This window comes from Dermacentor albipictus, chromosome 1 (genome assembly GCF_038994185.2).
Source record: "Dermacentor albipictus isolate Rhodes 1998 colony chromosome 1, USDA_Dalb.pri_finalv2, whole genome shotgun sequence".
Classification (NCBI taxonomy): domain Eukaryota; kingdom Metazoa; phylum Arthropoda; class Arachnida; order Ixodida; family Ixodidae; genus Dermacentor; species Dermacentor albipictus.
Window position 1 is genome coordinate 220,405,702 of NC_091821.1, and position 13,825 is coordinate 220,419,526.

A 13,825-nucleotide genomic window follows, 5' to 3' on the forward strand; every position below is an offset into this window, starting at 1 on the left:
ATTTCAATGTTTTACAGCACCGACTATGGGCGGCGGCGTGCTGTGAAGATTACCATTACTCCCATTACTACCATTGGTCTAAATTACCATTACTCTGAAGCAACAGATCACTACATACTCCCCTCAGCAGTTGTATAGTGGTGGTTTTCAACAGCTCCACTGGACATCCACTTTCGCAGTTCCGGGATGGCGAGTCACCTTTATTTAGAGCGCAGCTCTTAGGCGCCCGTTCCTGCAGCGAGCGTCTGCGTCCTCGTGTCCTAGTGAAGGAGCACAGTGAAGGATGAAAGAGCGAACGTGGAGCGCAGCGAAAGATGGAAGACGGCGACGGCGAAGAGAGCGCGAGGAGGAAAGCGGAGGAGGCGGGTATGGCGAATGCGTGAGAAGAAAAGCGTAGGGTCGCGCAAGACGGGCTCTGCGGAAACGATGGCTACGAGATATTAGAGAGCTTTAGTTTAGGGGACGCAAGCGGCTTGCGTACGCAAGAACTAGGGGCGACAATAGAGACCTTTAGCGTGTCCGGTATTCGGGCAAGCGCGGGCGGTTTTCCGGTTTAGCGGGGGTGCCAACCTGAGTGGCCAGATTGGTGGCGCCAGCTGGTGGCGCAAAGCTCAACCACACAAACACAGAGCTAATTACTATATTTTGCTTAGCTGCTGGCGTAAATTTTCGACAGTGGCGTAATCGTGTTCACAATTACGCCGCTGCCAAAAATTTACACGGGTGGCGAAGCAGGATATGGTGAGTTACTGCAGTTTTAGCTATGCGTTTGTCTGGTTGAGCTCTACAACACCAGGCGGCTTCACCGCTCACGTTTACGCCCCGACCATCCGGTAATCCGCCCAAACCGCTCCCGTTTACCGGAATACCGTACAAGCTAAAGGTCTCTAAAACTGCGCATGCGCGGAACCGTCTGCGCATGCGCAGTACCATCGCCCCTAGTTATTGCGTACGCAAGCCGCTTGCGTCCCCTAAACTAAAGCTCTCTAATATCTCGTAGCCATCCTTTCCGCAGAGCCCGTCTTGCGCGACCCTACGCTTCGTCGTCTCTATGGAAACAAACCGCTGCCTGAGCGGAGGTCTGTCTGCGGTGGCTGCTATGAATCGCGCCAACGCGTAAGCCACGCGCTGGCTCTCGCGATCTCCCAATTAGAGAGGCAGTCGCGCCACACTTCGCTCCGTTTGCAACGTGTCGCACGGGAGAGACTGTCCGCGCCAGCCAATATATCGCAAAATGAAAACACGTATAGAGCTGCGCTCAAATTTCACATTAGAGAGTATCGTAATCGTCGGTGAATCGTTTTCGTTAACGTTCTTTCTACGGTGCATGTTGGACACTCAATTAGAACGTGGCAGACGTTCTCAATTTCATAGCCCCAACAGCAGTGAGGAGAAGTGGAGCGGCGTTTCCTATCCGCAAACTTCCTGCCGAATCAAAGTCATCTAGAGTGAAAGCCAACCGCATTCTTAAGAGACTGGTGTATACCGAGTGACATCAGCGTTTGCGATAATTAGCGATTTACAGTTATGTGTGAAGTTACACACTAATACTCCTTATTGAGGACTGAACTTGAACTGAGCTGTGTGTTGGGCCTACCATCCATTTAGCACACGGTTGACTCTTGCACAAAGGCATGAGGACTACAAACTTCATATATTGTTCGGTTAGCGGCATGAACAGACATCAGGAGAACTCCCCGTTGCGGCGTTTTTATCTTTATTACTTTTATAGTGATTAATTAATTATTTGATTGATCAATTATTTAATTATTTATATAATCAAATAGTTTGCTTATTTTACTTTATTTTCATATTTTGTTTAGGGGTGTGCGAATATTCAAAATTTCGAATACGAATCCAATAGACCCCGCTGTTCATTTTGTATTCGATTCGATTCTAGCATCCACTAGTCGAAGTTCTCGAATATTCATTTCTTTCGAATACGTAAGGAATAAAAACCCTTATTGGAGTCTCGAGGCAGACACAACGATGGATGTGAGGACTGTTCCGAATGATGCCCTTGCAACACAGCTGCGGTTGTTGCGCAGGGGCACCAGTTCCTGAGCGAACGTGCAGGGCAGATAACTTCTGCCCAATAATATTCAGCCACTCAATAAGAAGGGCTCGCTTTTAGGGAGCCTGTATAAAGAGCGTATTCCGATTTATTATTTGGCCTGTCCCAGCATGTTCGCATCCCTTCAAAACAACGCGGGTTGCTGTATCATCCCACTTCCCTCTTTCAGCGCACGCTGCGTGCACCTGGTAACATGTTTCCTTATATCATTACTGTCATTCTCATGCATGGTGCTCCACATAAACACTTGTTTATCATTTACAAGCTCCTCAGTTGTCCGGACCTGTAATTACGAACGATATTACATACATTTGCTGTTGCATATAATGTATATAAGCCTCATTTCTTTGTTTATTTTTTCTGTACAGTGAAGCTGTTAGCCTATAGTTGGTCAGGAATTTTCGTGTCCGACAGAGACAAAAAATTGAACTGAAAAAAAAGTGCATATGTCCTTTGGAGACTGACGTAGTAGTTTTGCGGAAACCCGCAAGGCGGAGAGAAGTAATGAATAAAGGGAAAATCAGACATCCACCCGTACGCAGCAGTTGCTACAAAGGAAACCCATACGGGTTCCTCGAAAGAAAAGCTTCATAGTTGAAGAAAAATTCGTCCTGTTCCGGGACTCGAACCCGGGACCACGGCCTTTCCGGGGCAGCCGCTCTACCATCTGAGCTAACCAGGCGGATGGCAGGGCGAAGTCGAATTTGTCGACAACATGAAGCAAAGGCAAGTGTTTGACGTAGCAGTTCTGCGGAAACCCGCAAGGTGGAGAGAATCCTTTGGAATCAGGCATACAACACACAGTTCAGTATTCATGTCAATAAAGAAAGCACAAAACGAGCGTCAAGACCGTATGATGGATGTTAAGGCACCTGTGAACAATGCGAGGCACTTTCCTTCTCCCCGCGTGTGTTTCCCGGTAAAAGATTACGGTTGCATAAACTGCTCCGGTGGAAAAGGGGCAACAGCAGCATACGAACCAGTGAGGGATGTCACCAAACTTCATATATAAAAGGAAAAGCTGCCTAGCAACTCATTCAGTTCACTGCAAGACCGCTATGGGAAGACCACGCAAAGACTCCCGAAGAGCAGCGTAAATACGATGCGCGTCGAAGAGTACAAAATCGCAATGCTCAACAACGGTGTCGTGCTAAGACTAGGCAGAACAAAAAAAAAAACATGTCATATCGCCATCGACGGCACTTGAGTGGTCTTCTAACAGCTTCGCTGGCGATACACTTTCGGATGGTCGTGATGGCGATTGAATTGTTATGAAACGGAGTCCGCGCAAACTACATATTTGAGGTCGAGTCAGAACACTATTACATTATATATATATATATATATATATATATATATATATATATATATATATATATATATATATATATATATATATATATATATATATAATCCATTCGATATTCGTTGGTCGTTTTTCTGAAATATTCGGATTCAATTCTAGTCACAAAGATCCCTATGCGAACAGCCCTAATCTCATTATTACTATTTCTGCTCTATAACATAAAGAAATGGACTACCCAGGGGCTTTCCACCTGGATATCTCCAAAGAAACCGATGTACAACAGAAGAAAAGAAAAAAGGAAGGCCACGGGTCGCAGGGACGCACCTCTGGAAGAGCGCTCGTCCAAAGACGGGCTGTCCCGGTCATTCTCCTCCTCGGAGGACAGGTCCTGCGAGGACTGGCGCCGGGACGCGGCTTTACTCAGGCTCTTCTTGTGCTTGCGGTGGTGGGGCCGGTGCAGCCGCTCGCCTGACTCGTCGCCCATTGGCAGCGAGTGCTGCGATAGGGACGGCGAGGGAGGCCGCATCCATGGTGGGAACATTGGCGGGTAGGCCGGGTACCCGAAAGGGTAGAAGGGAGCTGCAGCGCGCAAAATCCCAGTGCGCAAAATGAGCAACATTGCAGACTCCATCCGAACGCAAAACCAAAGATGTCGCAGTTTCGCCCGAAAGGCGAAGTATTGATTGTGATAGCAAAGTATTGTACAACTACGCAAAGTAAGTTTCGTAGATCTATCGGCCGTACAAATTGCGGTAAACTTTGACCTACTAATTAACTTAACTATTAAAGTGTCACGCGCGCACAGGCAAACATACACAGATCTCACTTGATGACCACGAACACTCGCTGACACAACGCTGGCGTGATGAGAGCAAACAAAGGGTCGCGAACTCTTCGTGCTGACTCTCGCTTTAACGCGTCTCCAAAAGTAGAGATTACGCGACCTGCGGCACTAGGCGCGCGGGAAGACACCACACATGCAGCCGGCAATCATCTCGTCTCGCCCAAACTTTGCACCCGCCGAAGATTGCCTCCAAGACGGGGCACCGGCGGTGTACGCGCTCAGTCACATACGCGGACGGCCGTAATCAGCGACGGCCGGGCTAACCACGACCACTCACCTCCCGCGGTTTGCGCGTGCGTTATCACGTGGCCTTCAACATTAGGCGCGCCTCAAGCTACCGTCTTCTCGTCTCATCTTCCCACGCATTCTTTTTCCCTCTCAGCAGCAGCATCAGTCGCGCGGAGCGCGATAAGATCTTATCGCACTTGGATTTTATAGCGAGCCTCACGGCAGCGCCGACGGCATCGATGACGGCGCAAACTCGCCTGGAGTTTCCATGCAATCTAAAAGCGCGAGTTGAGCTCCTCGCATCTTCCTGCGATGGGAGAAATGCACAGCGCAGTGAATTCTAACGAGCTGGATTCGGAATTATGCGGCGTCAGTGCGTACCCCAAAAACAACAGAAACAAAAATACTGACGTGAAGCTGGTGCCGATATGCGAGCAAGAAGGAGCACAACAAACACAAAAATAAACACTTCAAGTGGGCCACAGCATTCATATGCGGGTGATCACTTTTAAGTTTCCCGCTATTTTTAAAAATCGCTTGTGGCAGATAGCGTGATTCTTCTCTTTGAACTGGATAATTCAAGGGTGGACATTACTAGCACGATAAATTTAAACACCTATGCAATTGATTAAAAAATGCACTAATTCATTTCTTAAGTAATTCAGTTAATTATATTCATGTACATTGCAATTTACGAATTGTAGCCGGTGAGTTTGGAAGACGTATATATACACTAGAAATAAATCTCCAGGATGCTACCACTTTCGAGATTTTGTTTCCGAAAGTGTGGGACGAAATACATGGGCGTTCCAGTTACTTTCGTGCTTCAATGTATAAACGAGCTTCTTGTTAAAAAAGGAACTAGAAAAACGGTGAATTTTTACGGCGAGTTTGTTGGTGTATATCTCCAAACTGGTATCATTCTGTAAATTGTGACCTTGTGACCTGACCGGCTACAAGTCGTAAATTAAAATGTGCTGTCAAATGATGAGCAAAACGGGAACAAGGTAAACGCGGGAGCCAACGTTTCGACAAGTGGACTTCTCTTTTTCAAGGCGACAAGTCCACTTGTCGAAACATTGGCTCCCGCTTTTACCTTGTTTTCGTTTTGCTCATCGTCATTAATTTCCACCTCCCGCCTTTCCAATGTGCTGTAAAGTAATATTTCAAGAAGGTAATTAGAAATAACTTTTAAATTATTTGAATATGTGTTTCGATTTCACGCGTAATGTCCGCCTCACTCAATAATCTTGCCCAGGGACTAGAATTTTGTTATCTGCAACAGGCGATTTCTAAAAAAAATTACCACCCAAGCACTCCGTACACATGGTTAACCAGCGAAGCAGGAACGTGCAGCCCCGGTGTTTATCACTGAGTTAATCCGGACGGTTTATTAAACGACGGCTTGGCAGGCTGCCGGATTTCTCGGTACGCAGTTCCTGCTTGCGCTCGGCTACACGAGCCTGTTCTTGTGCCCAGGCTGCAGCATCGGCACGGCGTAGACGAGCTCGTTCTCGGTTCTGCTCGCTGCGTTGCTGATCGAAAGCTGCCTGCTCCTAAGGAGTGCGTGTGACGTATGGGCTACCCATTTCGGAGCCGGAGAGAAACTGCTGCGCGCGCTTTCCGCTGCGACGGAGAGCAACGACCTCATTACTGGCGCAGCTAATCCAACACCACCTAGATAGCACAAGGCCTTTTCACTTCGATCCATGATGTCATGTTTCCTGGCTCGACTGCCATAGAATCTAATGAGGGTGCTCCCGAACAGGCAACAGTGATTTTGACGTCACCGCTTTCATCACGCTAGCTTTGTCAATTGAAATTTCGGGCCAGGTAGCGTGGCGTCATGGATCGGAGTAAACAGGCCTTGTGCTATCTAGGTGGTGTTGGCTAATCGCGCGCCTCTCTTTCTCTCATTTTCTTTCGCGCATGCGCATGGGGTTGCACCGAAGGAGTTTTCAGCGTAAAGGTGACCGACAGACGGACGGACGGACGAATCGGCTATCCATGTACAGCTTCGCTGTAAAATTCTGGAAAACGTAAAAATGATCACCCCGTATGCGTGGAATTAGTCGCAGTTCCACAGCCTAGCAAAGTGGGCCTACGCTTGTGTTCTTGCTGAATTCAGGAATACGGATATCGATTCTACGACACATTATTAAAACCCCGATTACAACGTTTTGCTGGAGCCCAGAAATCCGCTTATATACGGTTAGTTCGGATGTTTTGCGTGTGCAGTCGCCTTATTATCGGCCTGTGCGGGGACGAAACTTTGTAATCCGCTTTTAACGGTGTCCCGTTTAAAAAAATGAGATATATAAGCTCCATACCAAAGCAAATTCACGTGCACGCGGTCCGTCACTTTCTTATGTATGTATATATATATATATATATATATATATATATATATATATATATATATATATATATATATATATATATATATATATATATATATATTTCAATATTTGCTTTGAGATATGAAGTACTATGCCATGAGGGGTTTTTTTGCTGTAAACTAATTTCCTGTTTATGCATGCGGTTCAATAGACAAGAAAGCATAATTAGCCTAATAAAGTTCGGGCTTTTACAATCGTATTGAATTGGATAAAGCTTGGAACGCTATAAAATAAAGCTATTCCAAACTGTTTCTATTTCATTTCGGTGCTCAGCATTTTACGATCGGACAAAACACTTTTGGGCCGCCACCACTTTGCTTGTCTGTCACGCGATGTCACGAAAACAGCGAAAACTTTCCATCTGATATAACGTGTACAAGCTCATTATGCATGATTAGATCGAACAATAGGAAAATAATTGTCTGAAATTGCACACTTTTTCGCTATTAGCCCTCCGCTATTGGCCAAAAGTTTTCAGACGGCGCCCACTTTGCCTGTTTGTCACTCCATGTCATAACATTACAAAACTCATCCCGTCAAAAAATTCAGTTAATCAATTATTAAGAATATGGCTGCCCGCCAAACGCTCTGGCGCAGGCTACTCGGAGCTGCCGGGGAGAATGGATTTATTTGCGTGTAAATAAATTTTTTGGTTGGCAGTATAACATTGTCGAGTCCTTTCGGCATGTATAACATATCAATCGCCTTCTCCATTGAGGGTGCGTTATAGCGGCATTTTTGACCTTCCTTGAATTATAACCCTGCTGCGCAAGATGCGCAAGAAAATAAAAAGAGGACAGGAGAGGTCAGAGTACGCTGTGTCCTGGTCTATTTTTTGTTTTGTGCATCTTCCGCAACACGGTCATAATTCAAGTATGAACCAACTAGTCCGCAAGGAAATATTATTTTAACCTTCCGTTGCACGCCGCCTCGACTTTGACCAGCGCACCGCAAGCTAAGCTAGGGGAAGCGGGCCAATCGCAGACGCCGGCACCACGCTCTAATCCGCTCATCTGCTTTCACTACGCTATCTCGACCCCACCCAAACCCTCTATGCTTCTGCGTGCTTCTAGCCTCTTCTCACCACAACTAGATAAGAAAAACCTGTCAAGGTGGGAAGTTCTATTCGCTTTCAAATCAAACAGAGTGACCTCCTACAAACAAGGAGAGCTTTTTATTGGACTGTTCAAAGAACGCAGCGTGTAACCGCGTGATGCTTGTGCCGGCGGTAACGTAAAATTTACATAGGAAGAACGAAATAGAGATGGATTAGAATAATTTTACATTATACACTCTTAGGCGAAGTTATACCCTTTGGCTGGCCCCTTCTGCCCCACAACAATAATCGTTATCTGCCTTGATGCGTTTCCTTTCTTTAACGCTGCGAGCCCGGTACTTTCCAGTAACGAATGGCACGCGCGTTATCAGCATAGAACAGTTTACACCCTTTGGAGTACCCCGTCTGATAACGCGCGAGTCGTTCGTTACTGGAAAGTTCCGGGCTCGCAGCGTTAAAGAAAGGAAATGCATGAAGGCGGATAACGGTTATTGTTGTGTGGCAGAAGGGGCAAGCCAAAGGGTGTAACATTGCCTAAGAGTGTAGGGACCTACACTCTTAGGCAAAGTTACACCCTTTGGCTTGCCCCTTCTGCCACACAACAATAACCGTTATCCGCCTTCATACATTTCCTTTCTTTAACGCTGCGAGCCCGGAACTTTCCAGTAACGAACGACTCGCGCGTTATCAGACGGGGTACTCCAAAGGGTGTAAACTGTTCTATGCTGATAACGCGCGTGCCATTCGTTACTGGAAAGTACCGGGCTCGCAGCGTTAAAGAAAGGAAACGCATCAAGGCAGATGACGATTATTTTTGTGTGGCAGAAGGGGCAAGCCAAAGGGTGTAAACTGTTCTTAGAGTGTAGGGTTCAGCCAAGTGGAAGCCGCACTTTGTATGAGATCCTTACAGAGTTGACATTCACTCCATCTTGGGCGTCCAAGACTGAGCATGATAATTCTCTCTGCACAGCATGCAACGAAATGGACGAAACGGATCACTACATCTGGTGCTGCCTGGCGGTGTTTCAGTGCGGAGAGAGATTATTTGAAAAACTGGCAGAGAAAGGCTTTTTAGTGCACGTCTTCAACATCAATTGCTATAGGAAGGACCGTAAATAGAGGTAAAAAATGCATTCGCGCCTTCTCGCAATTTACGTGACTCTCCAACTCTTGTTGAATCTTGTGTTCTAGACAGCGGCGTTGGGGCATAGCAATAGATGGCTAGCCCGAACTGACTGGGAAGCTAACACACCACCATTGCGCGCTTGTCTTGCTCAACATAAGTTTGAGAATTCCAGTGCATATAACAAAAAGTGTATCTAAGCTTTCTTCATTCAGCTACCCAGTTTATGAGCAAGAACCTAAACCTGATCTTTTCGAGAAACTGAGGACTTACTGAATCCTTTCTTGCTCCACCCGCCGTGGTTGCTCAGTGGCTATGGTGTCAGGCTGCTGAGCACGAGGTTGCGGGATCGAATCCCGGCCGCGGCGGCCGCATTTCGATGGGGGCGAAATGCGAAAACACCCGTGTACTTAGATTTAGGTGCACGATAAAGAACCCCAGGTGGTCGAAATTTCCGGAGTCATCCACTACGGCGTGACTCATAATCAGAAAGTGGTTTTGGCACGTAAAACCCCATAATTTAATTTTTTTTCTTACTCTCTGTCGGTTCCATCGTCCCCTAATTATTGAGAAATTGCTCTTATTTAGGATAAGGCGTGATTGTGGTGAAACCTACGATGAAATTTGCTTTTATCATATAACAAATGGACAATTAGCATAAAACATTGCCAGAACTGCCGCCTATTGTTAACGCTAAAGCGCCCTTAACGTGCCAGTCTTTGCACGTGCTAGTCCGCACCACGCAGGCCGCAGGCAAAGACGGCAGGAACTAGCTAGAGTATTCGCGAAGTTTGGAATGCGGGCTGGGACGGCAGCGCTGACGATACACCATAGCACTATATCAAAACTTTCTGTTCTCTAACTTGGAGCCCTCATGTTGCCCACTTAAAGAAGAAGCTCACATCTATTGTTCACGTCTAGGTTCATCGCCGGCAAAACATGGAGATCGTCAGTGGGCTCCATGCTACAGTTATATCGAGTACTGTCCATCGGATTCCTACGCTATAGCTCCCCCGTGCTTGCTAAAACATGCAAGTCAAATCTTCAAGAACTTCAGAGCGTGTAAGGCGCATGCACTACGTATTTGCCTAGGCCTTCCGCGCAGCGCCTCAACAGCTGGAACCATTATAATGGCTCAAGACCATCCGATCACGACTTACATTAGCACGGAAACGCTTAGAGCCCATGTTCGTCATGTTTCACGGATGCAGTCAAGCTCTCTTGCGTGCCTGCCAGAACGACGACCACAGGCGTCCTTCTCCAACAAGGTCAGCATCCATTGTGCCTCCTTACCATCGGGTTTCACACCCTCAGCACGTTCAACCTCAGCTTTGTGGTGTTTAGAACAACCTCAAGTGTGTCTTATGGTTCCAGAGATAAGAAAGAAGACCGACCTGCCTACCTTGGCCTTGAAGCAAGCAGCTCTGGATTGTTTGCACTCTTTCTACTTTGATCGAGTCCACATATATACGGATGGCTCTTCCACTCAGACCAGCTCCACCAGCGCAGTGGTTATACATACCATCACGATCACTAAGCATCCAATACAAGATTTCTCACTTGACAATGTCGACCGGTTCGGAGCTTGTTGCCCTCCGAGGTGCCGTTGATTATATTAATAACCAACCGGCTAATCGGTGGGCTATATTCTGTGATTCGAAGGCGGCCTTACAATGTCTTCTGGCATCTCTTTGTCGCGGGTCATGTGAACAACTCGTGTCGGAGATACGAGAAATGCACCATCACATGATCGCGAAAGGACACGAGGTCGTGTTTCAGTGGCTGCCTGGACATTGCGGTATCTCCGGCAACGACCTCACTGACGAAGCTGCTAGAAAAGCACACGAAGGAGCAACCTTTGTTTCAATACCTTTATCGCGGACCGACGCAGCCCTACACTTAGGCAAACTAGCGCACTCTTTGACATTGGAGAAGTGGCACACACCTGAATTCACTCAACATCGCTTGCATTCCCTCGATCGCTCTATGAAACTGCGACTGTTACCAGGTTTTCCGCGAAATGAGGAAACAGTGCTGTGTCGCTTACGTTTGAGCGTCGCATTCACCAATGCTTATGCATTTCTGATTGGAATGGCTGATAGCGCCGAGTGCAATGCCTGCGGTGTCGAGGAAACCATAGAACACCTACTGTGCTACAGCCCATCTTTTGAAAATGAAAGGCAAGACCTCTGCACAGCTCTCAATCAGCTAGATGGAAAGCCGTTCACCTTGAACAAGATCTTGGGACCATGATCGCAGCTACAAAAGGCCACAAAAGCGCTGCTGCGATATTTGAAAGCGACCGGATTGAGTCAGCGTCTGTGATCCGGAGTGAGTGACCGACTGATATCTCCAGTGGACCTTCTCTACTTCTAATCTTTCCGTCCCCCTTTCCCTTTCCCCAGTGTAGGGTAGCCAACCGGGCTCCGTCCTGGTTAACCTCCCTACCTTTCATTTATCATTTTCTCTCGCTCTTTTCTGTTCTCTAGTAATTAAACGGCAAAGTGCACACTGCAGTTTTTTTCTAAACTTAAGTAACAAAGTTGTAACAAAGTAGAACATCTGCGCATGCGGCTATTGTGTTACGAAGTGTGAGCGAGCTTGGCGCCTGACAGCGTCGGTATAACATCCCCAACTCGGGAACGCTATCCTAAACCTCAGTATTCTGGTCTGCAGCGTGGTTCGGCATGACACTACAGGTGAACTAGAAACTCTAGAAACTGTCTTACAGCATCACGAGCTTCAGACCACGGTGGAAGAAGAGGGTGCTACGACGGCATGCCGAGCTGGGGAGAGAGAGCGGCCACTTCGTGTGACCGGAACTGAGCGCCACCGCTAGGGGCAGCACGTGTTCAGGGGGCCTTGCTCTCCGCCAATTCTGCTGGCGCTCTTATGGAGCAGCGGCGTGGATAATTTACGACCTCAGTCAGCATTGAAACACCCATACCTAAATATATGCCCTTTTTCGTTATTTAGACGTCTAATTCTGAGCAGGTAGAAGGTTTCATGCCGCTTACTGTCAAAATACCTTCATTTCCGACACGAGAGAGACGCGTCGTCTGCTCGAGCAGACAACGCGCTTTCGGAGGCTGCTCTTGTAAACGACTGGAGGCTTGTAAACCTCAATACGAGACAGGCTGCTGCGCCCGGCTGCTCACATATTTCAAATGCTGGAGAGAGCCGAAGCAGTTTTCTGGAAACATGCTGAAAAGCCTTATGCTTACAACTTCACCATCGATTAAATGCTTGATAAGCATCGCATTGGATTTGCATGTGCTGAGCACAAACTAGATATTGCAGCGCATCTTTTAAATTACTATGTAGCGATGAGGATGCGACAGTTCAGCAAACAAAGAAGGTCTGACAGCAGCAAGTCGCTCAACTTGAGAAAGCTCGCGAAGTTTGTGTAAGCTACATGCGCTGGCCAGCTGATGGGGACAACTGCGAAAGCTCTTGGTGCAAACAGCCGGACGTCGAATGATCGAATGAAGGCACATCTTCCGCGATTTCTACGCGGCTTCAAGTATCCAGCGACGCATGGTAACGCGAGAGCAGACATCTGTGGAGCAACCGCCGGACGGCGGAATAATCGATACCGTCGATACGGCCTAAGCTTGTAACGTGCTCGCACTCGTGTGCGTCTGCTGAAGGGAACAAGGACATGCGGTGCTGGTTGTGTTTCTGCGTTGCTTCTCGCTTTTCTGTTTTGAAATTTTTGTTTTAACCATTCAAGTATATAATTATCTGTTTCCTTAACCGAGATAAACGACCTGCTTATAATGCTGGGCAATACTTCTCTTACAATAAATATAGAAGGAAAGCGAATGCAGTTTTCTTTGGCTATTGCACTCCTAACACAATTCAAAAATCGATTATAGCCCCCCTCAAATTGCGCCGTGACACTTTGCAGATTGAGCAACGCGTGACTTGTACATGTTGGCACCTGTGGAGGCTTATCTAGTGCGCTAGCACTCTTATGAATGAAATAATAAATTATGGGGTTTTACGCACCAAAACAACTTTCTGATTATGAGGCACGCCGTAGCGGAGGACTCCGGAAATTTTCACCACCTGGGGTTCTTTAACGTGCCCCTAAATCTAAGTACACGGGTGTTCTCGCATTTTGCCCCCACCGAAATGCGGCCTCCGTGGCCGGGATTCGATCCCGCGACCTCGTGCTCAGCAGCCCAACACCATAGCCACAGAGCAACTACGGCGGGTCACTCTTCTGAATGTATGTTACACGGTGCTCACTTTGGAACATTTAGTACGTGTGCAATTACATTGCCCGTGTTTCTCGTAAATATCAAAATTAGAGTCTAATGCAGCCATACGCTGAGATGACAGCTGCTAGAGGCCTCAATTAAGAAATCACTCATGCTGTCTCGAGTCGAATTAAAGCTCGGAATGTCGGCAGAAATATAAAGGGACGTTCCTCCAACTAAATGGAGTCGTTTAAAGCAGGCGAACGGCATATATGCATCGAAACAAGGCGCCTCTGTCGAGAGCGCCCATAGAAGCGCCAGCAAAGCGAGCGAGAAGGTAGGCCCCCAAGAACAGCTGCTGCCACTTGCGGCAGTGGTTTGCGTAAAAGTTACACTAAGTGGCCATTGCTCGCGCCGCCGTCTGATCACTTCTCTAATTCCACCGTGATTCAGACCACCTAGAGTATGGCTAACTTGGGGATCAGGTGGAATAGTTGGTGCTTCCTGCTGCTTCATTTCGCGCATGGTTCGCTTGAACCCGTAGGCCGAAGGTTGCGTTGCTTGCTTGCTTTTCAGCTACACATCTCTA

At 47.3% G+C, this 13,825-nt stretch overlaps 1 protein-coding gene across 4 annotated transcripts in view; it reads right to left on the reverse strand.

Annotated features, from left to right (window-relative positions):
• Positions 1-13,825, reverse strand: part of LOC135897427 (platelet binding protein GspB-like) — a 218,656-nt gene that overhangs the window by 62,255 nt on the left and 142,576 nt on the right. For all 4 annotated transcript variants that reach the window (XM_070530920.1, XM_070530921.1, XM_070530918.1 and 1 more), the window contains exon 8: positions 3,705-3,959. In XM_070530920.1, coding sequence (XP_070387021.1) covers positions 3,705-3,959 — 255 coding nt within the window. The remainder of the gene's footprint in view (positions 1-3,704; positions 3,960-13,825) is intronic.